At 36.0% G+C, this 18,491-nt stretch overlaps 1 protein-coding gene across 1 annotated transcript in view; it reads left to right on the top strand.

The window, feature by feature from the left end:
• The window catches only part of Vps13 (vacuolar protein sorting 13C), a 194,788-nt gene that overhangs the window by 84,540 nt on the left and 91,757 nt on the right, over positions 1-18,491 (top strand). Inside the window, exons 15-18 of the mRNA XM_089096996.1 lie at positions 756-2,883; positions 8,454-8,803; positions 11,369-11,506; positions 12,678-13,312. Coding sequence (XP_088953122.1) covers positions 756-2,883; positions 8,454-8,803; positions 11,369-11,506; positions 12,678-13,312 — 3,251 coding nt within the window. The remainder of the gene's footprint in view (positions 1-755; positions 2,884-8,453; positions 8,804-11,368; positions 11,507-12,677; positions 13,313-18,491) is intronic.

Here is an 18,491-nt window from a genome sequence, read left to right as displayed (position 1 = left end):
CCCTAGCCTTTTCAATTTCCAACCGAATGAGCCCTTTTTGAATTTTCTACGACAACTCCTTCGATACGAAGTTTCCTGATCTAAAAAAAAACAATAAATAAATAATACATTGTGCCCGTATTGCTTTTTACTTAGGCAGCGCTATTGTGCTGCCTATGATATTTTTCTATGTTATTAGACCTAGTTGCTAAATACCACTTCAATGCTGAACGGCAGTGCTAGATGTTACATTGTTTCTTTTTTTGGACTTGGTTCAAATTTTCCATCTAATTATAGATTCAAGATTCATTTGATAAAAACAGCTTTCATAGTTTCAGCCTAGACCACAACTAGTTATGCTATTTTCTCATAACATCAAGAAATTTCAATGTGAAACAATTATGAACGATTAAACACACTGACAAAAAAAAGAAACAAAAGAGTTCGTAAAACGATGTGCACGATATCTCGATGGTTCGATTTTATTTTTGCTTCAGATTCGGTTTTAGCCTCTTATTTACCCATGTTTTATTTTATTTACATTACTCTAATTTTTTTTTTATTTTCTTTACCCTTATTTTATTTTTATTTGCTATTAGACTTAGTTGCTAAAAACCACTTGAAGAACAATGGTAGATGTTGCATTCTTTCTTGTTTTTGAACTTGATTCAAATTTACCATCTAATTACATATTTATCCGTGTTTACCCTGTTGTTGACTCAATCAAATTTGCCATTTCCGAGTGATACCTCTATTTTCAATTAATTCTTTTTCAGATTGTATCTGTTCTGGAGAATGAAAGCTGGGCTGAACAACTTGAACAGCAAAGCTCTTCATTGCTTGGAAAAACGAGTGTAGAACTTGAAGTACGGCTTACAGCTTTAAAAGATGTCAGAGCACCGAAGTTGCTGATCAACGGCACGTTACCACCACTAATTGTGAATCTGGTTGATAAACGCCTTGCAGAAGCACTAAAAATTGTCAATGCCATTAGTCCACCCTTGAGTGAGAAAGACAGAAAAAGGAAAAGAAGACGAGAAAAGAGAGAAAGAAAAAGGAGAGCACAACGTAAAAAATTAGAGAAAAACGAAATAGAAGAGAAGCAGAGATTTTTAGAGGGGAATTTTAATTTATCGTCACTGACTTTAGAGGTTGCACATTTCGCTGGATTCCAAAATCAACCTATTGCAAGGCTTCAGGTGACAGACGTCAGATTGAAGACAAAAACGCTTGAAGATGAGAGTCAGTTTCATTTTACTATCGGTGCAATACGTGTCACTGATTCAAGAAACATTCCTACGGTTTATAGAACAATTATTAGTCAGTTAGATGGAGAAAAAACTGTGGATGTCTTTCTTCAAATGTTTTCACTGAAAGAAGAAGAATTGAGCGATGTCTCTAAACATCATATGTATCTGAAATTCGCTGGAGCATCTTTGCAATTTGTTTATCTGAATAGATTTATTCAGGATATTCAGAGTTTTCTTTCACATCTTTCGATCAGTAAAAAAACAGCAATGGCTGTTTCACAGTCTGCTACTGAGCAGACTGTTGCTAATCTCCAACAAATTTTTGAAACCAGAGTAAAACTTGATGTCTACATTAACGCACCAGTAGTGATTATACCTCGGACTTCAACAGACACTTTTGCGCTTGTCCTGGACTTTGGCAAACTTACTTTAAATAATTACTTTCAATCGTCGCCAAAAGATGGACTGATTGCCGTGTATGATCATATCGAAGCAAAACTGGAAGATTTTAAATTTTCAATAGGATCCTGCAAAGACGACAAACTTGTTTCTGAATGCTATCTAATTGCGCCTACTACATTTCAAACAGATATTGTCCGAAGCATTTCAGAATGGAATAAATCTGATCCTGAGATATTAGTAAAAGCGAGACTTACCCAAGTATCAGTTTCACTTTGTGAAGCGGACTTTCCAACTTTTTTGAAAACCCTCTCAGAGAATATGAATGAAACAGGAATGATAGGTGAAATGGAAGAGCGTACATCTGGAGGTGGAGATGAATCTAGTGTTGTTTCTGATTGGTCAACTTCTTCTGAAATGACAGCAACAAGTATTGACTTAGAACGCACCAAAATTGAAGCCAATATCATCTTTGATGGATTCCAGCTTGAACTCTACTCAGCTTGTACTGTATTATTTGAAGGCGTGGCTAAAAGGGCGTCTGACCAATCATTTGCAGTTTTACAAGTTCTTCAAATTGAAAATAAGTTTTCTATGCGTAATGATAGCTCAATGAGTTTTGAATCTAAATTGCAGGGACTCAAAATGACTGATAGTCGCCCCGACGTGGATATTAGGCATAGAAATTTAATTGTATCCAAATCAACACAAAGAGGAAAAGGGGAAGAATTAATGATAATTAACGGCAAAAGGGATACACAAGAGAATTTAGAAATCAGTGGCGTTTTCGCTGGTATAGAAATTTTGTTTTGTCTACCCTATTATTTAAAGCTTTTGCCTTACATAGTTGTAGAAGATGAAAAATCAAAAGCTTTTGTTCCAGAAGTTAGTGCCCCATCTGGACTGAAAACGATGCAAGGATCATCAAGTATGCACGTAATCTTCACTATGAAAGACTTTCAGGTTCTCTTAGTGGAAAGTCTCAGTGATGAGAAAGCCTATGCCGTTGTTGCCAAACTTGAAGCTGATTTTCAGTATCTGAAGTCTGACTTACTCTCAGATTTACGGTTTGGTGTGGGCCGAATGGAAGTTTTCACATGTCCTGTTAACCCAGATGAAAGAGAATCACGAACTGGGACTATGCTTTACCCTGCCAAGTATGAACTGTCTTACTCGGATTCTCCTGATCGTTCAGAAGTTAAGGTGAACATTCAACCGCTGAATGGAACCAATTTAGTAGTCAACATCGCCCCTGGTAAGATCAAAAGATTTTCTCTTTATTTATTTTCTTTTATATTAAAACACTCTGTCTCTTATAAAACTTATAAGGCGTGTTCTAACGTTTGTTTGGTAACCCCTTTAATTTGTTTATCTATTTCTATAGTGCTATTTTTATTACTATATTATTTTTTATATTGTTTAAGTATTTATATTTGTCAAATATTAATCTGTTTATTTTCTTAATTAACTTATAAAGAGTCTTAAAACTCTGGTTTGAAAATTGCGTACCTGTAGGAAAAGCGATTATAACAGCCATGGTAAAAGACAGTTTTGGGGTCTTAACTCCAACGCCTTCTCTATAATTGGCTAAACTTAAATCACCTGATGTCATTATTAATGATTTTTATTATCAGAATAATACTAATAACTCCCCCAAGATCAAAGAACGGCCTTTTGTGGCCTTTTTGACAGTGTTTATCGTTCATGTCGTGTTTACAGTGCTAGCTGCAACCTAGTAAGCAACGAACCACGGCCCTAAATCAAAGAATGGCCTTCTGTGGCCTTTTTGACAGTGTTTATCGTTCATGTCATGGTTATAGTGATAGCTGCAACCTAGTAAGCAACTAACCACGGCCCTAAATCAAAGAACTGCCTTCTGTGGCCTTTTTGACAGTGTTTATCGTTCATGTCGTGGTTACAGTGATAGCTGAAACCTAGTAAGCAATGAACCACGGCCCTAAATCAAAGAACAACCTTCTGTGGCCTTTTTGACAGTGTTTATCGTTCATATCGTGGTTACAATGATAGCTGCTACCTAGTAAGCAACGAACCACGGCCCTAAATCAAAGAACGGCATTCTGTGGCCTTTTTGACAGTGTTTATCGTCCATTCGTAGTTACAGTGATAGCTGCAACCTAGTAAGCAACGAACCACGGCCATAAATCAAAGAACGGCCTTCTGTGACCTTTTTGATAGTGTTTATCGTTTGTGTCGTGGTTACAGTGATAGCTGCAACCTAGTATGCAACGAACCACGGCCCTAAATCAAAGAACGGCCTTCTTTGACCTTTTAGACATTGTTTATCGTTCATGTCGGGGTTACAGTGATAGCTGCAACCTAGTAAGCAACGAACTACGGCCCTAAATCAAAAAACGGCCTTCTGTGGCCTTTTGAGTGTTTATCGTTCATGTCGTGGTTACAGTGATAGCTGTGACCTAGTAAGCAACGAACCACGGCCCTAAATCAAAGAACGGCCTTCTGTGACCTTTTTGACAGTGTTTATCGTTCATGTCGTGGTTACAGTGATAGCTGCAACCTAGTAAGCAACGAACCACGGCCCTAAATCAAAGAACGGCCTTCTGTAACCTTTTTAAATTGTTTAACGTTCATGGCGTGGTTACAGTGATAGCTGCAACCTAGTAAGCAACGAACCACGGCCCTAAATCAAAGAACGGCTTTCTGTGACCTTTTTGACATTGTTTATCGTTCATGTCGTGGTTACAATGATGCTGCAACCTAGTAAGCAACAAACCACGGCCCTAAATCAAAGAACGGCCTTCTGGGACCGTTTTGACATTGTTTATCGTTCATGTCGTGGTTACAGTGATAGCTGCAACCTAGTAAGCAACGAGCCACGGCCCTAAATCAAAGAACGGCCTTCTGTGACCTTTTTGACAGTGTTTATCGTTTATGTCGTGGTTACAGCGATAGCTGCAACCTAGTAAGCAAAGAACCACGGCCCTAAATCAAAGAACGGCCTTCTTTGACCTTTTTGACAGTGTTTATCGTTTATGTCGTGGTTACAGTGATAGCTGCAACCTAGTAAGCAAAGAACCACGACCCTAAATCAAATAACGGCCTTCTGTGACCTTTTTGACAGTGTTTATCGTTCATGTCGTGGTTACAGTGATAGCTGCAACCTAGTAAGCAACGAACCACGACCCTAAATCAAATAACAGCCTTCTCTGACCTTTTTGACAGTGTTTATCGTTCATGTCGTGGTTACAGTGGTAGCTGCAACCTAGTAAGCAACGAACCACGGCCCTAAATCAAAGAACGGCCTTCTGTGACCTTTTTGACTTTGTTTATCGTTCATGTCAGGGTTACAGTGTTAGCTGCAACCTAGTAAGCAACGAACCACGGCCCTAGATCAAAGAACGGCCTTCTGTGACCTTTTTGACATTGTTTATCGTTCATGTCGTGGTTACAGTGATAGCTGCAACCTAGTAAGCTACGAACTACGGCCCTAAATCAAAGAACGGCCTTCTGTGGCCTTTTGAGTGTTTATCGTTCATGGCGTGGTTACAGTGATAGCTGCAACCTAGTAAGCAACGAACCACGGCCCTAAATCAAAGAACGGCCTTCTGTGACCTTTTTGACTTTGTTTATCGTTCATGTCAGGGTTACAGTGATAGCTGCAACCTAGTAAGCAACGAACCACGGCCCTAGATCAAAGAACGGCCTTATGTGACCTTTTTGACATTGTTTATCGTTCATGTCGTGGTTACAGTGATAGCTGCAACCTAGTAAGCTACGAACTACGGCCCTAAATCAAAGAACGGCCTTCTGTGGCCTTTTGAGTGTTTATCGTTCTTGTCGTGGTTACAGTGATAGCTGCAACCTAGTAAGCAACGAACCACGGCCCTAAATCAAAGAACGGCCTTCTGTGACCTTTTTGACCGTGTTTATCGTTTATGTCGTGGTTACAGTGATAGCTGCAACCTAGTAAGCTTCGAACCACGGCCCTAAATCAAAGAACGGCCTTCTGTGACCTTTTTGACAGTGTTTATTGCTTGTTTCGTGGTTACAGCGATAGCTGCAACCTAGTAAGGAAACCACGGCCCATAGTAACAAAAAGTAAAATAGCTGGCTAGTGAAAACAAATTGCCATTTGTAGCTGATACAGAAATTGTAACTATTATTTGATTAGCCTTAACAGTAAAGTGTTAGGTACTTGTTAATTATACAAAATACACCCAAGAAGTTAAGTTAGGTTAATCCTAATGAATATAACCTTCATTTAACCTTTAGTCTATATAATAATATAATTTGGGCTATATATTTGCACATTAAGGGGGGGATAAAGTATTTTGACAGCGCCCTTAACCAGCCTAATCTAACATAGCATAACTTAAACTAGCAACCCCCCCCTTAATGTGCAAATATATATCTCAAATTATACAAGTTCAATACATTCTATCGCCTGTCACTTGTCTTTGTTACTATGCAACTGGTTTTCTGAGGTCTAAACTAAGCCGAATTCTTGCGTGTGTTTTGTTTAATTAACAAGTACCAAATGTTATTTCGAAAATAAAATTATGAAAATTTTGAAAAACAGCCTGAAAGATCTAGCCTGAAGGATGGAAATAAAATTGCACCATTGAAATCGTCATGGTAAAAAATCATATACAGGAAACTTACAACTCCCTGCCTTGAACAACAAGGAAAATCACTTTTTAGCATGGGTAGCACAGAAGTGACTTTTTTTTTCTTTTTTTTCTTCACTTCTAGCTGAGTATCGGAATACCATAGATAGCTGTTTAAGGGTTCATCGGAAAGGAAATTGATATATCTTGTACCTTTTGTAATTACATTAACATAATATTTAAAACAGAATACAGTTTTGACGAAAAAACTGCATCTTCATATACAAGATGATGAATGACGTCGTAATAGTAGGTTACTTCCACAATGACGTTATTGTAAAACCATATGATGACGTCAGTTCCAATGCCACATGTATTAGTTGCGTTTAACAATTAATATTAGTAATTAGTAAAAACACTTATAAACATAATGGTGTTAAGAGAGCAAGCTAAATGGAAGAAAAGTCGAGGAAAGTGTCAAAGCCAGGCAACCGAAGTATCTATTGCAAGGAAAAAGCACTAAAACAAAAATAAAGATAGGATCCCAGAAATTGTGAAAAGCAAACATAAAAGAGATAAAAAGGCCACTGAAACAAAACTACCCGAACTCACGTAAGGATGGTTACCAACCTGTCTTGTGATACAAATTTTAGAAAAATTGCAAAGAAAAACGCAAATATTCAACAGTCTTGGGGACTGGTCCACCTGAAACCCAAGTTTTTTAATTTCTGGGTGGTTCTTATTCAAACTATCAAATAATATTTGTTGTTTTTTATTATTGTCCCCTCCCCCCCTCCGTCATAATTCTTTTATTATTCGGCTTCGAAAATAAGTTTTAGCTAGCCTGCCTGACCCAGGGATATTTTTTTCTACCCAGGGATACTTTGTTGTTATGGAGGGACAGTCACATAAGGTCGGTCATTTTTAATTTTTTATTTATTGATTATCGTGTTTTAAAGTTAGCCCTGTCTAAATTTGGGATCTCTCATTTTGTACCAACAAACGAGGTGACAGTTAATACATAGCTAAAGAGCCACAAATTAGGTGCGATTTATATACAAGATGATGAATGACGTCGTAATAGTAGGTTACTTCCATAATGACGTTATTGTAAAACCATATGATGACGTCAGTTCCTAAAATGACGTCAGTTCGGTCATTTTTAATTTTTTACTTATTGATTATCATGTTTTAAAGTTAGCCCTGTCTAAATTTGGGATCTCTCATTTTGTACCAACAAACGAGATGACAGTTAATACATAGCTAAAGAGCCACAAATTAGGTCCATTTCACTCCTTGACCAGAGCCCCAAGTGAAAAAGGACAAATAATATTAAGTTGTGCAACTTTTGAGAATTTGGATGTAAAGCTAAGTTTATACAGTTATTTTTTAAAAAAAATGAGTCTCTGTTTTGGACCCGAGCCCCCCAATTTTTTTTTCTGGATTTGTAGGAACTTATTCAAATTATCAAATAAAATGAGTTTTTTCATTATTACCCCCCTTCCCCCGAAACAAATTCCCGCGGATTGGCTTGAATCTTACTATTCAAAATCTACGAAAAGAAAAAGGTTTTGACCCCTTGTACAGTATGTGTTGGATGATTAATTGGAATTGTATTGGATGACTAACATTGAAATTATCTTATTTTAAAGAGATATACAAAAAGATAAGTTATTGCTTGTATAATTTGAGAACTTGTAATAGGTGCATAAATTCATTCCGAAATTATTCCTAATCCTATTTTTTTTTTCTTTTTTACCTGCATTTTTTAATTCAAAACTTAAGGAAGAAAAATTCTAAATTTGATTTTCTGCATTATGTCTTCACTATGACCACTCTTGTATGCGGGGTACGATATGGGATGAACTCCCTCCCCCTGAGATTGGTTGAAACGGGGCCTTCAGAAAAAGTTTAAGCAATATCTCTCCACCCTTTCCAGTTCTTCTAAGGATTAAATCTGTGTGGAATTGTGTGTTAGATGACTATTTGGAATTACGTAAATAGTTACCTTTAATTGTTCTCGTAAATAATTCTTTACAGTTTCAAAGATCGAGGCAATTTATAGACTTGTTAGGTTCTTTTGCTATTACTATTATTATTATTTTTTTTTTAATTGGATTGGTGAGTTTTGATTAATATGATGGGTGACAATCAGCTGCTGATTAAACGTTTAATACGTTATCTTATTCTAGAAATTTTCTTTTTTTTAGTTGACCAGTGCCTTATTGTTTTCTTATAGGAACCGTTGATTTAATTCAAAGGGCTTTGAGTGTTGTCCTAACTGGTACCGAAGAAAGTGACGAAGAAAGACAGTGGAAGGACTTGTCATGCTTATTCACCCCTCAACGTGCGTCGAAAGAAGATTTTTACGAATTCCTTTTGATAGATCCAGCAAAAGAAGCGGATGAAAATTTCACACCTTCTCCAGATTTATCCCCAGCGACTGAATCACCATCAATAAAAGTTGAAGAACTCACCATTTCTCCGTTTAGACTCCAAGTGGATGTTGATGCGGGAATGTCTGTTGGCCCCCTACTTCGGCTAAATTTGGCCATAATCAATGGTGGTTTGAGGAATTGGAGTACTAAGGTCACTATTTCACTTTTCTTTTCTTTTCTTTTTCTTTACATATCAGGCACCGTTCTCACGCTCTTCGCCCTGTTGCTCGTCCTTCCTATTTTTCAACTTTCCATTTTCTTTTCTTGTGTGCCTTCATCTATTCTTATTGTTTCTATTTTCCTTTTGTTTTATTGTAGAAAACAGTTTCTCACTGAAAGTTTCGCTGAAAAAGGGCTCTTTGTTGTTAACTATAGAAAAGATGCAGTTTTTATGAAAGAAGTTGTATTTATTTTTAGACATAGAGAAAGTATTTAGAATTCCCTGTAGCACTCCCTGGAAAAGTGAAAAAAGAAGGTAAAAACAATACGGGCACTCGTCATTGCTCTTTCTCAACTTTCCATTTACCCTCTTTTTTCTTTTCCTCTGGTTTAGTTATTCTTTTTCATTTTCTTTTGATTTTATTCAATTGTAAACAAAAATATCACTGGGAATATTCTGAAAATGCACTTTTTTGTTTACTGTACAAATGATTTTTACCGATGAAGTAGTTCTTGTTCCCTGAAAAAAAGAAATTATTTTGCATTCCTCGCAGTATTTCCCAGAAAAGTAAAAAAAAGAGAATAGAAACGAAGGCGAAATGGCAAATAGAATTGCAAAATGCATTGGCAAAATGAAATGGCAAAATGGCGAAATGGCATATTGCCGACTTAATGGCCTAAAATGGCCAACTAGAAGTTATTTTAAGCTCGATTTTTTTTTTTAGCAATAATGAACTGATAACCTTTTACCAGTACGCCACCTTTTATTGGCACTCTTTTACCCTTAAACGGCTTTTTACCTTTACCAATATTTTACATTTCACCTTTAAACGACTGTATATATTCAGCATGAGGGTAATTTAAATTAGCTTCTGAACTTTCTAGGATTCGTTGTTTATGTCGACTTAATGTTTGATGAAATTATTCAGCTTAAGTTCTTAAGTTAAGCTATTCAGTTTGGTATAATCAAATTAAATATTTTCAGTGCTGAATTGGCGAAAATACTCATTTTATACTCGATTTAAAATCATCCTATGTCACTTTATATGTGGTTTACTTGTTTTGCTTTGGTTTGCTTGGGGTTTGCTGTGGTTGTGTTTTTGCTGTGTATTGCTCGCACATGCACGATCTTCAAACACTTGAAGGAAATAATAGATAGGTTCATTTTTTTAGTTTCGCAAGTTTTTCTTACCGAGAAGTAAAGTTTTCAGCATATTTTTTGGGTTGATGCCCATAATTGGATCACAGATAATATTTATTTTGAGGCAAATAAAAATTGGATGGAGTCATGGTCTGTATGGAAGTTGTAAATGGGATAGAATAGAATATGATTTATTGGCTAAAATAGCACCAAAGCTAGCACGTCAGAACAAATACAATAATAAAACAGATGTTAGGGGATAAACGTAAGACAAAACGTTAAATCAATTATTAAAATGGGAAACAAAATAGGGGACGAAAGAGTTTTTGTACCTCATGGTCAACAGTTGGAGACACAGGTCCAGTTGGGTATTTGGAGCTCTACGAGTATTGAGTCTTGTATTAGGAAGGATTGGGGGATTTTCTTTAAAGGGAAATAAATATATTAAATCTTTCCCTTGTGCACTTTACGATAGTATATACTTCTTGAATTTAAGAGACTATGACTGTAAACTGTTCTCATTAACTGTTTTCATTGAAGGCCATTCGTTACCTTAAAAATCGTTTTCCAAGACTCTGTGTCGTCTGACCGTCTCAAAGACAAAGAGCTCATTAGTGGATTGCCCAATACCACAGAGAAATTCCAAAGTAATTTTGACAAAGATTTATAGGGTATCTTAAATTAGTCCTTAGTTCAAAAAGCTAAAAAGAGGCTATTTTAAAATACAAAACAAATCTAAATAATTAGGCCAAACAAACTAAAAAAAACTGTATGATGGACGAAACAGGGTAATTCTTTAAGTTACCGCCATCTCTAATAGTCAAAATCATATTTTAAGATGTCTATAGCAGGTACATTATCATATACCTGTGTTCAATATAGAGACACGGAAGGATTGATTTGTTTTTACATTAGCTGAGTGAACACATGGCTACCAAATTTGACGACACTCTAAAAAAAAGTCCCGTTACCAAACGCACCCTACATACGACCAATGCTGATGATGTAAATCAATAATACGTCTTTCCCCTCTTAGTGAGGAAACATCGGATATCTTTTGTTTCAGATTGTTTACGTTGTAAATTTATGTTTGTTACCTATAGTTATATAATACATATCTTTATAATCCTCATCTGAAGCAGTAACTTATTGATACGTTAATTTTGAATTCAGAATTATGAATAAAAAACAAACAGGCGAGCACTTTGAAAACTGTTGGGTTCTGTAATAAAATTATGAATATATCTTTGGAGGGAGGGGGGCACCTGCCTAATTTGAAGCATAAATAAAGTTAAAAAAAATGCTTTGACATTTGGTCTTTGACTGTCGCCGAGTTCATTCCCGATCTGGTTGAATTTTTCCAATTTTGTGCATGAAAATTATCAATCATCTAAATTTGCCATTTTTTCATTGCAGCTTGCATCTAAAGTACAACTGTCATTGGAACTACTTTACTTCAGTAGCAAATCCTCTTGGATGATACGAGGCATTGAGCCTCTGCCGGAACAATATGACAGACGGATGATTGAAGTCCCTTTCAGATTTGAAATTGAGGTAAGTTGGTTTTTTAAATATTTAAAGTTTGTTTTGTTCCGTCACAGTACCACTACTAAAAAGGGGAAAAATATTTTAAATTTACAATATAGTCACTGTGCAATTTTTATATTAAGTGCAGACGCAATGGAATACCTTAAAACTTTCTAAACTATCAAGGAATAAATTTGGATCAGACGCCCAAATATTGGTTACTGATTATTGTTTTTGTCAAATGGGAAACACGAATTTTTCTAACCGTTTTCCTGCTCTGCTTTACCGTTCTTGTAAACTGTTTCTTTCCTTAACGCAACGTGTAAAAATCACAAACATTTCATTAAGCAATTTAATCCTTACAATATTATATAATATATATTTTATACTTATAATTTATAACAATTTAATACTAAAAGACTCAATTGATATTTGCACTCAATTAAATTTAAGAGAACCTATTAACATATCTAATTAAAGCAGAAATTGCAGAAGAGCAAACAGTATTGCGAGGCAAAACATTGTTGCCCAATCTCTTTGGTAAATCCTTTTTTTCATTGGTTTTGGCTTGGTCTTTCCTTCAGTGTCTGTTCGGATCTTGTGCAGTAAACTCCAAAAGGTTAGATCCTTGTTGTTTTTTTCTCTCTTTTTTGTTTAGCACTGAGGACGACATGGCGGAGGTCATTTTTTTTGTTTTTCGTTTTCATATTTTACCACTGGCTGACAAAATCCTCGTTTTCTCACCCTTTTTTGGTTTTGTTTTTCATTTATTATTTCCTTTCCCCTCTTAGCTTCATACGTCATGTATAGCCAGTGTGGTCTTAGAAACTATTTAATTCATTTGTAATTATGCAAATTTTGGTAGTGACCGCTACCAAAAAAAAAAAAAACGCATGGAGAAAAATCAACAAGCAATAAGCAAAATTCTTAAGGCACAAAATAGGTTAAGAAGGTTTAGCTTCCCTGTGAAGGTGTAATTGTCTTTGGAAATCAATAGATTGTTAATTGTGGGCCAAAAACCGTTGAATTGAGCTTTAAGACATGCCTAAGGAAAAAAATGTTTTAATTTGATGTCTTTAGTGTTTAAAAAAAAGCTGAAGGGCTAATCAGCACTAATAATATAACTTGTATCAAATACGTAAATAAGTTAGTTTATCAACCATAGTTGAAAAGTACGAATTATCTGCTTCCTTTTTAGACCCTTCGTGCTCCAAGTGGAAAAAGGTCCAAACTACCCGAATGGACATTTACCGTCAAAGCCAAAGAGCAAATGGAGCTGACAGTTACCAAGTCGTTTTTTGATATCCATAATGTCTTGGGCTCAGCTTTTGGTGAAAAAGAGAAAAAACAATTGACCACATCTGGGCATCATTGGGAACTCAAACTCATAAATAACTATAATGAAAACATTAGGATAATCACCAAAGATAGTGGATTCTGGGATCCATTCCTCCCGATTGGTAATGATATTTTAATGTATCCTGGTTCTGAAAGGATACTTTCGTCGAGACCAAATACCCCCAGAAAGTTAAAACTGCGCCTGCGTGGTGAAATTCACATCGTAAATATCTCGACTAACTCAATTCGTTGTCTACCCGGAATAGAAGGTCAATCTGAGCTGGTGATCGAAGTGAAGAGCACTGATGGTGACTCAATGGTTACTTTTCGTAGCAAATTGCAACTTTTGAATCATACGAAACGGGCTGTTCATGTTTATACGATTAGTAAAACAGGCCGCACTCTGGAGCCGTGTGGAACTGTTACACATTGTGGAGTTTTCAACATGCCGTCTGATAAGTTGTCTTTAGGAAGTATCTACTTTGTACCCGAAGGGTAAGTTACCTATATGATTTAAATCTTTGATTTCTTGTTTATAGGCTAAATATAATAATTTGTTTACAATTGAGTTACTTACTTGTAAACAAATTATTTTTTTTTAAAGAAGTATCTACTTTGTGCCCGAAGGGTAAGTTACTTATATGAATTAAATATTTGATTTCTTATTTATAGGCTAAATACAGTAATTTGTTTACAAGTAAGTAACTTACAGTAAGTTACTTACTTGTAAATGTTTTTTTTTTGTTTTGTTTTTTTGTTAATAGTTTAGTTTTATTTATTAATAAAGTATATATATATATATATATATATATATATATATATATATATATATATATATATATATATATATATATATATATATATATATATATATATATATATATATATATATATATATATATATATATATATATATATATATATATATATATATATATATATATATATATATATATGTATATATATATATATATATATATATATATATATATATATATATATATATATATATATATATATATATATATATATATATATATATATATATATATATATATATATATATATATATATATATATATATATATATATATATATATATATATATATATATATATATATATATATATATATATATATATATATATATATATATATATATTTTACATTTTTTTATATATATATTATTATACATTATATATTTTACATTATATATGTATTACATTTTTTCTCTGTTTTTTTCCTAAGTCCTGTACCGGTATATCCAATGTTGTCTTGGAACCTATGTACTTTAAATAAAACCCAGAGCCAAAAGCTTTTTGCGCCTGCTTAGAACAAGCTAACATTAGCGAGATATATATGCTCATCAATCAAAGTTTTTAAAGCAGGCCGAGAGATATCAAAATTTTCGGTAAAAAGTTATGGATTTTTCGCATGGTCGGGGTCCTCATCTGTGGGTCATAAATATGTGCGACTCATATTACTTTTAATTCACACAATCCACGTGACACGTCTTTATGGTCAGAGATCGTACATATACATCAGTGGTATTTCATCATAATTATGAAATTTTATTTTTATATATTTTTATTTTATCCAATAAAGGAGGAAGCCATAGGCTTGTCGCATAAAAATCCTAGCTTACTAATTTCAATAAAGCGCGAATCCCAAATAATATTAGATTTGCAGTCCATGAGCCTGACTTTTTAAGAAATTAAATAAAAAACTGAAAGTTTTTTTTAACTTAAAGTAAGGAGCGACATTAAAACTTAAAACGAACATAAATTATTCCGCACACGAAAGGGACTGTCCCCTCCTCAACACCTCGCTCTTTACGCTAAAGTTTTTTAAGGTTTTAAAAAATAGTTTTAAAGAGTTTTGAGACAAAGTCAAACTTTAGCGTAAGAGCGAGGCGTTGAGGAGGGGACAGCCCCTTTCATATACGGAATAATTTCTGTTCGTTTTAAGTTTTAATGTTGCTCCTTACTTTCAGTTAAAAAAAAATTTTCTTTTTTTTAATTTAATTTCTGAACGTTTTTGAATTAATGCAGCTTTGATTTTGGCTCACCGTACATGAATAATTAAAACCGAATTTGCATGTTAATTTTTTATTTTTTTTTCGTACGATACGACAGATAGGATAAGATCGAATTTCGTTCGAATCACAAACCCCTGAATCACAAAGGCCGTTTAATTAGAATAGATAGCTCTTTTGAAGGTACTTAAAAAAACTTCAGCGTAAAAAGCGAGGTATTGACTAGGGGGTGAACCCCCTCATATACGTAATAATTTCTGTTCGTTTTAAGTTTTAATGTTACTCCTTACTTTCAGTTGAAAAAACTTGTTTTTTTGTTTAATTTCTGATCGTTTTTTAAATAATGCTGGGAAATCTGGCGCCCCCTTCATAGAAATGTGCCTTCCCCCATGAGAATATCCTCCATGGAAAGATCGTCCCACCTAACCCCCTCCTCCGAACCCCTCCGCCATCAGAAAAAATCCCCCTGAAAACGTCTGAATACTTTCCAATAACCAATACTACATGGGCGATGCTAGGGGTAATGTTTATCACAATGGGAAAAGCTCATAATTTGGAGCCCTTCCCCCGGGAACTGTGGGGGATGAAGTCATCCTCGAAGACATATTTATTAAATTTTCGACTGTGCTGAACAAAATGGCTATCTCAAAATCTTGATCAGGTGACTTCGGGAAAAAATGAGCGTGGGAAGGGGCCTAGTTGCTCTCCAATTTTTTTGGTCACTAAAAAGGTCACTAGAACTTTTAATTTCCGTTCTAATGAGTCCTCTCACGATATTCTAGAACCACTGGATCGATATGATCACCCCTGAAAAAAAACACAAATAAACACGCATCCGTGATTTTTCTTCTGGCAAAAAATACAAAATTCCACATTTTTGCGGATACGAACTTGAAACATGTACAGTAGGGTTTTCTGATAAACTTAACCTGCTGGTGTAATTTTCATTAAGATTCTACCACTTTTAGCGGATGTTTCCCCCCTTTTTTCGAAAATCAGGCATTTTTTTCAGGCTCGTAGCTTTTTATGGGTAAGACTAAACTTGATGAAACATGAAAATCTGACTCTTTTGGTGTATCTACTGGTATCAAAATTCCGTTTTTTAGAATTTCGATTACTATTAAGCCGGGTCGCTCCTTACTTACAGTGCGTTACCACGAACTGTTTGATATTTTAAATAAAATAAAGTTCACTTAAAAAAAAAAAAAAAAAAAAAAAAAAAAAAAAAAAAAGACCAGTTACACGTACTTCAGACACCTTCCTGGATGGCAGTGTCTGCCCAGAAGTTTTTCTTGCAGTATTAAGAGTAGAAAGCTATCTTATACCCCCACCCCTCACCCCTGCTGCCACCTATAACTTTTTTGCACCCCATATATGGGCATAGCCTCCCTAGGGAGAACACGTGGTTAATGGGGTCAATGACCTCTTTTTCCAAGGTCGATTTATTTGATGTTTCTATGTGTAATAACTCCGGGGGCGAAGGTTGCACCTGTGCATTGAATTCTAACGGGAACAATGTTATTGATCTAGGACTCGAGGGGGAAGTGAATTTCCAAGAACTTGATTGCGTAATCGATCGTGAATGTTATGGTGTCCAGAAATAGTATTTGTTGTTGTTGCTCTCGTCAAATGTTATGACTTTCCCGGAATTTGGAAAACCTGTGCTGTCGACCTCAATTCACCTATCGTGAATCAATAATTCCCCTTAGAAACAACAAATTAATTTCCCCTTTCTTGACAGATCAATCAATCAATGACATCACCTAACCTGAACTTTAAAAATTTTCGCCTAGAAACATTTCTCCAGGAATAGATCCAGATCATTAATGTCTTTGCCTCGGGAACAACTCTTTTGGTCGAACTCCAAAGGATATTAATAACCAAAGGCCTTGGAAAACAATTCTCCAAGAAACATCTTAGCGATGAATTGTTTTAGCGCGCGAAAAGGTTTCCTATTAATTTGAAATGCGTTAGCGCAGAGATGCCAATAACAAAGGAACACGCTGAATTTGCGTTTAGGGATTATTTGGGTGAAACCGTTTTAGACAGGTTATGGAACTATTTCGGCGAAACAGATAGAGACATTTTAAAAGAAGATTTTGAAGAGATTTTAGAAGAGAATTTGAGTGTGGTCGTTATAATACACAAGTTTCATTTGAACAGTGTCGTGAGGTCCTCTACCACAACCCCAAAGGGTTCCGCCCCCCCTACCCAACCCCGAAGGAAGCCCCCGGTCCTCAAAGGCCCCCCAAGCTCCCAAAGGCCCTCCACCGGTCCCCAAATGTCCCCCAGGCACCCAACTGCCCCCCCGGACACTCAAAGGCCCCCCAAGCTCCCAAAGGGTCACCGGCGCCTCAAAGGCCCACCCAGACCCCCAAATGCCATCCCCGGCCCCCCCAAAGGCCCATCGAGCTCCCAAAGGACCAACGGGGTCCCAAAGGCCCTCCATCGGTCCCCAAATGTCCCCCAGGCACCCAAAGGCCCTCCCGGCGCCCCAAAGGCCCCCCCCGGCCCCCCAATGCCATCCCCGGACCCCCAAAGCCCATCCCCCAGTCCCCAAAGGTCCCCCCGAGCTCCCAAAGGACCACCAACCCTCAAGGGACCCACAGACCCTCAAAAGCTCTCCCCGTGCACCCGTCTTTCGTGGATGTGTGTTGTCTGAAACCTATGAGTTGGGATTTGTAGTTTGCTACTTCGGGCTTTTCTTAGCTAAGGTTTCCTAGTATTTCCTAGGTGAATGTTGTCTGAAACCAATAGTTTGGGATGAGTAGTTTGCTATTTCAGGCTTTTATGAGCTAGGTTTTTTAGCCTTTCGTTGGTGTGTGTTGAGTGAAACTGATGATTTGGGATATGTAGTTTGCTATTTTTGACTTTTCTGAGTTGGATTTCTTAGTCTTTCATAGGTGTGTGGTGTCTGAAACCTATTATTTGGGATGTGTAGTTTGCTATTTTCGACTTTTCTGAGCTGGATTTCTTAGCCTTTCATAGGTATGCGTTGTCAGAAAATTATGATTTGGGATGTATAGTTTGCTATTTCAGGCTTTTCTGAGCTAAGGTTTTCTAGTATTTCGTAGGTGAATGTTGTCTGAAACCAATAGTTTGGGATGAATAGTTTGCTATTTTTGACTTTTCTGAGCTAGGTTTCTTAGTCTTTCGTTGGTGTGTGTTGACTGAAACCGATGATTTGGGATATGTAGTTTGCTATTTTTGACTTTTCTGAGCTGGATTTCTTAGTCTTTCATAGGTATGTGTTCTATGAAACCTATGATTTGGGATGGGTGGATTGCTACTTTTGACATTTCTGAGCTGGATTCTTAGTCTTTCATAGGCGTTTGTTGTCTGAAACCTATAGTTTGGGATGACTAGTTTGCTATTTTTGACTTTTCTGAGCTAGGTTTCTTAGCCGTTCATAGGTGAGTGTTGTCTGAAACCTATGATTTGGGATATGTAATTTGCTATTTCCGACTTTTCATAACCGGATTTCTTAGTCTTTCGTAGGTGTGTGGTGTCTGAAACCTATGATTTGGGATGTGTGGGTTGCTATTTTTTTGACTTTTCTGAGCTGGATTTCTTAGCCATTCGTAGGTGTGTGTTGACTGAAACCTATGATTTGGGATGGTTAATTTGCTATTTTTGACT

Source organism: Artemia sp. Qi Xiang Cuo, chromosome 11 (assembly GCF_049724085.1).
Source record: "Artemia sp. Qi Xiang Cuo chromosome 11, ASM4972408v1, whole genome shotgun sequence".
NCBI lineage: Eukaryota > Metazoa > Arthropoda > Branchiopoda > Anostraca > Artemiidae > Artemia > Artemia sp. Qi Xiang Cuo.
The sequence above is the reverse complement of the archived record's forward strand: the minus strand, read 5'-3'. Positions and strand labels throughout refer to the sequence as shown.